Source organism: Pristiophorus japonicus, unplaced genomic scaffold (genome assembly GCF_044704955.1).
Source record: "Pristiophorus japonicus isolate sPriJap1 unplaced genomic scaffold, sPriJap1.hap1 HAP1_SCAFFOLD_4067, whole genome shotgun sequence".
NCBI lineage: Eukaryota > Metazoa > Chordata > Chondrichthyes > Pristiophoridae > Pristiophorus > Pristiophorus japonicus.
The window spans coordinates 1-10408 of record NW_027253945.1 but is presented as its reverse complement, the minus strand read 5'-3'; the positions used below and the strand labels follow the sequence as shown (position 1 = coordinate 10408).

Here is a 10408-nt window from a genome sequence, read left to right as displayed (position 1 = left end):
CAATTGCAGTAAGACCTCCCCGCTCCTATACTCAAACCCTCTCGCTATGAAGGCCAACATGCCATTTGCCTTCTTCACTGCCTGCTGTACCTGCATGCCAACTTTCAATGACTGATGTACCATGACACCCAGGTCTCGTTGCACCTCCCCTTTTCCTAATCTGTCACCATTCAGATAATATTCTGCCTCCCTGTTTTTGCTCGAGTATACTCAAGAGACTGAGCATCCACAGCCTGCTGGGTAGAGAATTCCAAAGATTCACCACCCCGAGTGAAGAAATTCCTCATCTCAGTCCTAAATGGCCGACCCCTTATCCTGAGATTGTGACCCCTGGTTCTCGACTCCCCAGCCCAGGGGAAACATCCTCCCTGCATCTACACTGTCAAGCCCTGTAAGAATTGTGTGTGTTTCAATGAGATCACCTCGCATTCTTCTAAACTCTAGAGAATATCGGCCTAGTCTACTCAATCTTTCCTCATAGGACAAACCTCCCATCCCAGGAATCAGTCTGGTGAACCTTCGTTGCACTCCCTCTATGGCAAGTATATCCTTCCTTAGGTAAAGGAGACCAAAACTCCAGGTGCGGTCTCACCAAGGCCCTGTACAATTGTAGCAGGACTTCCTTACTCTGATACTCCAACCCCCTTGCAATAAAGGCCAACATGCTATTTGTCTTCCTGATCGCTTGCTGTACCTGCATAATGTTGTTCCACTTTGAAAAGGATTAGGTCAGATTTATGCACAAACCAAATGGCCAGTTGTCTCACCTGGACTGCAGGTACCTGCGGCAAGTGCCTGCCACGTGGTCCATCTGCAGGTAAAGGGCGGTGCTCATCACCACCATGATGCTGCTGTCCCTCAGGGGCAGGCGCGAGGTATACATGAAATCCAGCAAAATTCCAAATCCCTCTGGGTCAACGTCAGGGTCCAGACTAATCAAATTCAAGTTAAACTTCATCTGATCAGTGAAGATGGCGTAGAACAGGCCGCTGAAAACCGAGAATAATCAACATTTTGTCAGTGCAACAGAGACACACGCAGATGGAGAGAGACAAACGCAGATGGAGAGAGACGCGCGCAGAGACCTTGCTGGGTTTTCGAGAGTTGCCCAGTCACTGGTGCTCCACTGGCTACGGTCCCACCAGCTGCTGAGCATGTGACCAGGCGGAAAGGAAACGGACATTGCCATGGTTACCCTAAATTGTAACCCCTGCCAGCCAATCACAAGGGGCGGGGGGAAAGAGACAGAGGGGCCACAGTACGGGGGTGTCGGGGGGGAGGGACAGAGTGTCCGGGGGGGGGAATGGGGGGGGGGCAGGTGGAGGACAGAGTGTCCGGGGGGGGGGGGGGGGGGGGGGGGGAAACAGAGTGTCGGGGGAAACAGAGGCCCACAGGGCAGGCAGGGGCATTTCCTTCACCTTGTTACAAGATTGTATTGTACTTTATGGCTGTGATTTGCGAAGTCTGTGATTTGCGGAGTCTGCACGGGTCCTACCTGCAGGCCATGAGCACCGTTTTGTGCGCTCGGAATCGCTGACGGTCCACCAGGATAGTGACGTCAGTCAGGATGTCCCGTGATCGCAGGCGGTTGAGATTAAAGAGAACATCGCTGGCATGTCTGGTGAACTGGATGCAGCTGTTCGATGCTGTAGCCATCGTGTCTGAAACACACAGAGAGACATTTAAACCCCCCCGCACCTTGGCAATCCGGAGACACTCCCGTCGCGGAGAATACCAACCCAATTCAATCCCACTTTACTGAAGCTCGTTATCCCAACCTGATCCCAGATTCCAACTTTTGTTGGAAAATTGTTGAAGCCTTTTGGAGACCAACACAAGCTGCAGATTTAAATGAGAAATTCTATTCGATTCTTTCACAGCTTTATCTGAAAATATACAAATAACAAGAGCACACAAGACTGCAGGACTGTCCAGACTGCACCTCACTCACTCACACTGAAGGACAGGTATTCACTGCACAGCTCCCTGCTGCTCTGACAGTAACTGCAGTCGCCAATCACAGGAACTCGAGCAAAGTTTACAAACATGTTCAAAATTCTAACACTTTCCAGAAATTGAAACATAGAAACAAGCTGCAGCCATTGGATTTCGAACTTACCAGATCAATGTCCCAGACAAGAGTTCATCAGCAACAAGTCTGCAAAGAGAAAAGGAAAATGCAAGAATGAGTCAGTGGTGGTTTCAGTCACATCACTAAACAACAGCGGTGTCCTCCGCAGATGTGGGATGTCCTTAAAGAGCCAGCACGCGTTGCAGCGTCAAGAGACTTCAATTTAACAGCCAAGAAATAGCAAAATAAAACTTGCTTCCCCAGCAGACAATTCACAGCTTCCTCAGCAACATACCGTCGTTACCAACAGCCCATAGTTACCGACAGCCCATAGTTACCGTCGTTACCGACAGCCCATAGTTACCGTCGTTACCGACAGCCCATAGTTACCGCCGATACCGACAGCCCATAGTTACCGTCGTTACCGACAGCCCATAGTTACCGCCGATACCGACAGCCCATAGTTACCGCCGATACCGACAGCCCATAGTTACCGTCGATACCGACAGCCCATAGTTACCGCCGTTACTGACAGCCCATAGTTACCGCCGTCGTTACAGACAGCCCATAGTTACCACCGTCGTTACTGACAGCCCATAGTTACCGTCGATACCAACAGCCCACAGTTACCGCCGTTACCGACAGCCCACAGATACCGTTGTTACCGACAGCCCATAGTTACCGTCGTTACCGCCATTGTTACTGACACCCCATAGTTACCGTTGTTACAGACAGCCCATAGTTACCGCTGTCGTTACTGACCAGCCCATCGTTACTCAGCGAGAGTGAACAGCACAGCGCTAGAGACCAGGGCTGAACCGTCAGCCTTCCGCCAAACTCTGCCAAATCACTGACCCTCCCCCACCCCACCGTCTCTCACTCTCACTCTCACTCTCACTCTCACTCTCACTCTCACTCTCACTCTCACTCTCACTCTCACTCCCTCCCCCCCACCCCACTGGCTCACCATTCCGAACAAAATTCCCCCGACAGGTTTGAGCTAAACTCAAAGTTGGTTTTATTCCAAGAGCGTCTCCCACCCACATCGTCAGCCTGCAGGATGCCCGGCTCACACTCGCACTGCAACCGGATCGTGACCACGGGCAGCCCAGCCCCACTGGGAGCTCAGTACAACCTGCAATAGACAGAGCCCAGAGCCCGCAGCCCAGAGCCCAGAGCCCGCAGCCAGAGCTCGCAGGGGTGGGAACTTTAATTGCCACAGAAAGAGAGAAAATGCTGGAAATACTCAGCAGGCCAGACAGCATCTGTGGAGCGAGAAACAGAGTTAATGTTTCATGACCTTTCGTCTGTTTTCGATGAGGAACGGTCACAGACCTGAAACATTAACTGTTTCTCTCTCCACAGATGCTGCCTGGTCTGCTGAGTATTTCAAGCATTTGCTGCCACAGGCGCGGTGCTGCCCTCTGGTGTCAGTGTCCGCACATTATCCACAGGCTCGGTGCTGCCCTCTGGTGTCAGTGTCCGCACATTATCCACAGGCTCGGTGCTGCCCTCTGGTGTCAGTGTCCGCACATTATCCACAGGCTCGGTGCTGCCCTCTGGTGTCAGTGTCCGCACATTATCCACAGGCTCGGTGCTGCCCTCTGGTGTCAGTGTCCGCACATTATCCACAGGCTCGGTGCTGCCCTCTGGTGTCGGTGTCCACACACTTTCCACAGGCTCGGTGCTGCCCTCTGGTGTCAGTGTCCGCACATTATCCACAGGCTCGGTGCTGCCCTCTGGTGTCGGTGTCCACACACTTTCCACAGGCTCGGTGCTGCCCTCTGGTGTCAGTGTCCGCACATTATCCACAGGCTCGGTGCTGCCCTCTGGTGTAGGTGTCCACACACTGTCCACAGGCTCGGTGCTGCCCTCTGGTGTCAGTATCCACACACTGTCCACAGGCTCGGTGCTGCCCTCTGGTGTCGGTGTCCACACTATCCACAGGCTCGGTGCTGCCCTCTGGTGTCGGTGTCCACACACTGTCCACAGGCTCGGTGCTGCCCTCTGGTGTCGGTGTCCACACACTGTCCACAGGCTCGGTGCTGCCCTCTGGCGTCAGTGTCCGCACATTATCCACAGGCTCGGTGCTGCCCTCTGGTGTAGGTGTCCACACACTGTCCACAGGCTCGGTGCTGCCCTCTGGTGTCAGTATCCACACACTGTCCACAGGCTCGGTGCTGCCCTCTGGTGTCGGTGTCCACACTGTCCACAGGCTCGGTGCTGCCCTCTGGTGTCGGTGTCCACACACTGTCCACAGGCTCGGTGCTGCCCTCTGGTGTCGGTGTCCACACACTGTCCACAGGCTCGGTGCTGCCCTCTGGTGTCAGTATCCACACATTATCAACAGGCTCGGTGCTGCCCTCTTGTGTCAGTATCCACACACTGTCCACAGGCTCAGTGCTGCCCTCTGGTGTCAGTATCCACACACTGTCCACAGGCTCGGTGCTGCCCTCTGGTGTCAGTATCCACACACTGTCCACAGGCTCGGTGCTGCCCTCTGGTGTCTGTGTCCACACACTGTCCACAGGCTCGGTGCTGCCCTCTGGTGTCAGTATCCACACACTGTCCACAGGCTCGGTGCTGCCCTCTGGTGTCAGTATCCACACACTGTCCACAGGCTCGGTGCTGCCCTCTGGTGTCAGTATCCACACACTGTCCACAGGCTCGGTGCTGCCCTCTGGTGTCTGTGTCCACACACTGTCCACAGGCTCGGTGCTGCCCTCTGGTGTCAGTATCCACACACTGTCCACAGGCTCGGTGCTGCCCTCTGGTGTCAGTATCCACACACTGTCCACAGGCTCGGTGCTGCCCTCTGGTGTCGGTGTCCGCACACTGTCCACAGTTTACACCTTCCTGCAACTCTCCGTTTTGAGCTTGAGCTGTTCACAAGCTAATTTTTACATTGAAGCAGACGTGTTGGAAGATTTGTCCTCACCACTGGATTTGAAATAGTAACAATGAGTTCATTCAGCCCCTCAAGCCTGTTCCGCCATTCAATTAGATCGTGGCTGATCTGTGTCTAAACTCCCTCGACCCATCTTGGCTCCATGTCCCTCGATACTCCTACCCAACAGAAATCTATCCATCTCAGTCTTGAAAGCTCCAATTGACCCCCAGCATCTACAGCCTATTGTGGGACATGTCCTCTCCCCAACCTCCATCTGAGACTGAACCAGACTGCTCACAACCTCGGTAACATATTTGACCCCGAAATGAGCTTTCGACCCCATATCCGCAGTATAACTAAGACCGCCTATTTCCAGCTCCGTAACATCGCCTGTTTCTGCCCCGGCCTCAGCTCTTCCGCTGCTGAAGCCCTCATCCGTGCATTTATTACCTCTAGACTTGACTTCCAACACACTCCTGGCTGGCCTCCCACATTCTACCCTACGTAAACTTGAGGTGATCCAAAACTCGGCTGCCCATGACCTAACTCGCACCAAGTCTCACTCACACATTACCCCCTGTGCTCACTGACCTACATTGGCACTCAGTTAAGCAACACCTCGATTTCAAAATCATCATCCTTATTTTCAAATCCCTCCATGGCCCTCGCCCCCTCCCTATCTCTGTAATCTCCTCCAGCCCCACAAAGCGCCCCCCCCCCCGGCCCCACCCCCAAGATGTCTGCACTCCTCTAATTCTGCCCTCTTGAGCATCCCTGATTATAATCGCTCCACCATTGGTGGCCGTGCTTTCTGTTGCCTCGGCCCCAAGCTCTGGAACTCCCTCCCTAAACCTCTCTTTCCTCCTTCAAAACGCTCCTCAAAACCTATCTCTTTGACCGAGCTTTTGTTCACCTGCCCTAATATCTCCTTATGCGGTTCAATGTCAAATTTCTTAATCTCATAATACTCTTCTGAAGCGCCTTGGGGCATTTCACTATGTTACAGGCGCTATATAAATACCAGTTGTTGTTGTAGTAGAGGTGCTTCCTGACATCACCCCGAATGGCCTGGCTCCAATTTTAAGGTTACATCCCCTTGTTCTGAACTCCCCCACCAGAGGGAATAGTTTCTCTATCAACCCAACTTGGGGGGAAAATCACATTTCCTCCAACCGGATTTTCACCAGAGGTGATAGGCGAGACCCAGACACCCAGACATTCCAGGCTGGCAGAGTGCAACCATATTACAATGACAAACCCCACCCGCCCCCAACACACAGCACAGGGCCGGCTAAAGTTCAACAGCTTGGACGCATCCAGCACCAAATTAATATTTTAAAGATATTACTGAATTTCTTCAGCAGCAGCCAATTAAACACCATGCAAAGATGTCAGCCCTGGCTCACCATCACTGAGGGAGCGGCGCGCTGTCGGAGGGGCAGTACCGAGGGAGCGGCGCGCTGTCGGAGGGGCAGTACCGAGGGAGCGGCGCGCTGTCGGAGGGGCAGTACCGAGGGAGCGGTGCGCTGTCGGAGGGGCAGTACCGAGGGAGCGCCGCTCTGTCGGAGGGGCAGTACCGAGGGAGCGGCGCGCTGTCGGAGGGGCAGTACCGAGGGAGCGGTGCGCTGTCGGAGGGGCAGTACCGAGGGAGCGGCGCGCTGTCGGAGGGGCGGTACCGAGGGAGCGGCGCGCTGTCGGAGGGGCGGTACTGAGGGAGTGCTGCACTGTCGGAGGGGCGGTACTGAGGGAGCGGCGCGCTGTCGGAGGGGCAGTACCGAGGGAGCGGCGCGCTGTCAGAGGGGCAGTACTGAGGGAGCGGCGCGCTGTCGGAGGGGCGGTACCGAGGGAGTGCCGCGCTGTCGGAGGGGCGGTACTGAGGGAGCGGCGCGCTGTCGGAGGGGCGGTACTGAGGGATATTGATAGATTAAGTGAATGGGCAAAACTGTGGCAAATGGATTTCAAATGTGAGGCAAATGTGTGGACCTAAACAGGATAGAACAGGGTACTTTCTAAATGGTGAAAGGCTAAACACAGTGCAGGTCCAAAGGGACTTGGGGTCCAGGTACATAGATCATTAAAATGTCATCAACACGTGCAAAAAATAATCAAAAAGGCCAATAGAATGCTGGCCTTTATATCTAGAATACAAGGGGTAGAAGTTATGCTGCAGCTGTACAATATCTGGTTAGACCACACCTGGAGCACTGGGAGCAGTTCTGGACACCACACCTGGGAGGGATATATTGGCCTTGGAGGGAGTGCAGCGTAGGTTTACCAGAATTATACCCGGACTTCCAAGGGCTACATTTCGAGGAGAGATTACACAAATTAGGGTCGTATTTCCTGGAATTTAGAAGGTTAAGGGGTGATCTGATTGAAGTTTTCAGGATATTAAGGGGAACAGATAGGGTAGATAGAGAGAAAGTATTTCCGCTGGTTGGGGAGTCTAGGACCAGGGGGCAGGGTCTAAAAATTAGAGCCAGACCTTTCAGGGGTGGAATTAGGAAACACCTCTACACACAAAGGGAGGTAGAAATTTGGAAAACTCTTCCACAAACAGCAGTTGATGCTGGGGGTGAATTGTTAATTTTAAATCGGAGTAGTGAGTGAGACCTGCACCATCGGAGGGCAAGTACTCAGAGTGCTGCACTATTTCAAAGACCTGGGACCAACATTAATGCCTCAAACCACATCACAAAAAAATTATCTGGCCATTACCAGATTGTGTACAAAAATATTTAAATGAGTTCATGGACCAGCCCAGATTAGGGGCGGATCGCAGCGGCACCTCATCCCACCGCTGAAGGAGCCTGACTGACATTAACTGTCTCCCCACTCTCTACCTGAGCGCCCGGGACTCCGCCCCAAACTCAGTACCGGCGGCAGCCGCGGCTCATTTCACCGGCAGTACTGCCGTCGGGCGGCAGGTGGCGGCCGCGGCTCATTTCACCGGCAGTACTGCCGTCGGGCGGCAGGTGGCGGCCGCGGCTCATTTCACCGGCAGTACTGCCGTCGGGCGGCAGGTGGCGGCCGCGGCTCATTTCACCGGCAGTACTGCCGTCGGGCGGCAGGTGGCGGCCGCGGCCCATGAATGTCCTTCCAGCTGCGGGGATCCGGTGCAACTTCCAAAGGGATGAACAAGTGACAGGGACATCTCCTTTCTCGTCCTGCAAGGTTACTTCACACTGCGACTCGTTACAAAATGACAGAACAAAAGCAAGGAAGTTTGCTTAACCTTTATAAAACACTGGTTGGGCCCCAGCTGGAGAATTGTGTCCAACTCTGGAAGATGTTCAGGCCCTGGACAGGGTGCAGAGATTGACTGAGCTGGAGTCAGGGATAAGGGACTTGTTACAGAGTGACTGCTGCCAACGACCACAATCTGCATGAAGCGCCCTGTGCATAAATCTCTGGTATTTTAAGTACGAGTGTATAATAGTTACATCACATGCCCAAGTCTAAGGTATAATATACAATAGTGTGGATTGGTGTAAATATTAATGCATGATATTTTTGCAAGGGTAGGCTTGTGGAGATTTATTTGTGCTGTGCGGAAGCTCCGTGTGAAGGGGAAGGAGAAGAAAATGAATAAAAATTGACTTTTACTGTGCTTTGCAGGCACAAATTCTCTTTTCCCAATGCGGCTCTGTTCGACAGTGGACCTCTCTTTCCACCCTGCTTCCCTCCCCCTGGAAGGGTTTTCTATGTAATGCCAACAATATTTTCTTTTCAGTTAACGAGCAATCAAAAACAACTTCAACTTCCCGGCAGCAATCGCGTCCCTTCAGTTATGTGGATAGACTGGAGAAGCTGGGGTTGTTCTCCTTGGAGCAGAGAAGGTTGAGAGGAGATTTGATAGAGGTGTTCAAAATCATGAGGGGTCTGGACAGATTAGAGAGAGAGAAACGGTTCCCATTGGCGGAAGGGTCGAGAATCAGAGGACACAGATTTAAGGTGATTGGCAAAAGAACCAAAAGGAGGAAATTAGACTTTTTTTTAATGCGAGTTGTTGTGATCTAGAACACACTGCCTGAAAGGGCGGTGGGAATAGATTCAATCGTGACTTTCAAAAGATATTTGGATAAATACTTGAGGCAAGCTGTTGAGGCTGGGGGGGGACAATTCAATCTGGTTTGAAATTTAAGGATTTTTTTTTTCGGCAAGGGTGTTGAGGGTTACAGAACCAAGGCGGGTAGATGGAGTACAGATACTGATTGTTCCACCATTCAATGAGATCATGACCAATCAAGGGGCTGAATGGCCTCCTCCTATTCCTATGTGCCTCAAGGAAAAATATCTAGGGCTACAGGGAGAGCACAGGGAAGTGGGACTAACTGGATCACTCTTTTAAAGAGCCGGCACTGGCACGATGGGCTGAATAGCCTCCTTAGAATTAACATTTAGCGCGCAGAAGGAGACTATTTGGCCGACTGTCTGTGCCGGTCGAAAAAGAGCTCTCCAGCCTAATCCCACTTTCCAGCTCTCGGTCCATAGCCCTGTAGGTTATGGCTCTTCAAGTGCACAGCCAAGTACTTTTCAGCCCCCCCCGTGTACACAGCCCCTGCAATCAGTGGGACGGTTTCACTCAGCACACAGCGGAGCCACCCTTTCTGCCGGACCCCGCGATTTTGTGGGACACGCAGCTGTAAGCCAGCCTGCACCCCCCCCCTTGCTCCCAGTGTGTCTAAACCCCAGCTTTGCTGCTGGGGACTTGAATTGGGATTTCATGTCAATCAGGACAAAACTTAGTAAAGTGGCTGCCTGCCGTCACAACAGCGCGCTCCTGATCCGGGGAGAGCCCCCAACAATCAGTATCACAGCGCAGTGCAAATAAAGACCCAAAACAGCACAAACCCCCACCCCGGGGGGAGAGAGAGAGAGAGAGGGGAGAAGGAGAGAGAGAGAGAGAGAGGGGAGAAGGAGGGAGAGAGAGAGAGGGGAGAAGGAGGGAGAGAGAGAGAGGGGAGAAGGAGGGAGAGAGAGAGAGGGGAGAAGGAGGGAGAGAGAGAGAGGGGAGAAGGAGGGAGAGAGAGAGAGAGAGGGGAGAAGGAGGGAGAGAGAGAGAGAGAGGGGGAGAAGGAGGGAGAGAGAGAGAGAGAGGGGAGAAGGAGGGAGAGAGAGAGAGAGAGGGGAGAAGGAGGGAGAGAGAGAGAGAGAGGGGAGAAGGAGGAGAGAGAGAGAGAGGGGAGAAGGAGGGAGAGAGAGAGAGGGGAGAAGGAGGGAGAGAGAGAGAGGGGAGAAGGAGGAGAGAGAGAGAGGGGAGAAGGAGGGAGAGAGAGAGAGGGGAGAAGGAGGGAGAGAGAGAGAGGGAGAAGGAGGGGGAGAGAGAGAGAGGGGAGAAGGAGGGAGAGAGAGAGAGGGGAGAAGGAGGGAGAGAGAGAGAGGGGAGAAGGAGGAGAGAGAGAGAGGGAGACCGGCGGGCGCGCGCGCGCGGGGGGCCGACGGCT

General features: G+C 53.4%; 1 protein-coding gene across 1 annotated transcript; it reads right to left on the bottom strand.

The window, feature by feature from the left end:
- Positions 1-767: 767 nt before the first annotated feature.
- On the bottom strand, positions 768-2474 carry LOC139250662 (B-cell lymphoma 6 protein homolog; the record flags this gene model as incomplete). The annotated part of the gene is made up of 3 exons (XM_070873034.1): positions 2120-2474; positions 1496-1661; positions 768-989 (listed from the first exon to the last, which is right to left on the bottom strand). Coding segments are annotated over exons 2-3 (383 nt in total), but the record flags the coding sequence as incomplete, so codon positions are not given.
- Positions 2475-10408: the final 7934 nt, after the last annotated feature.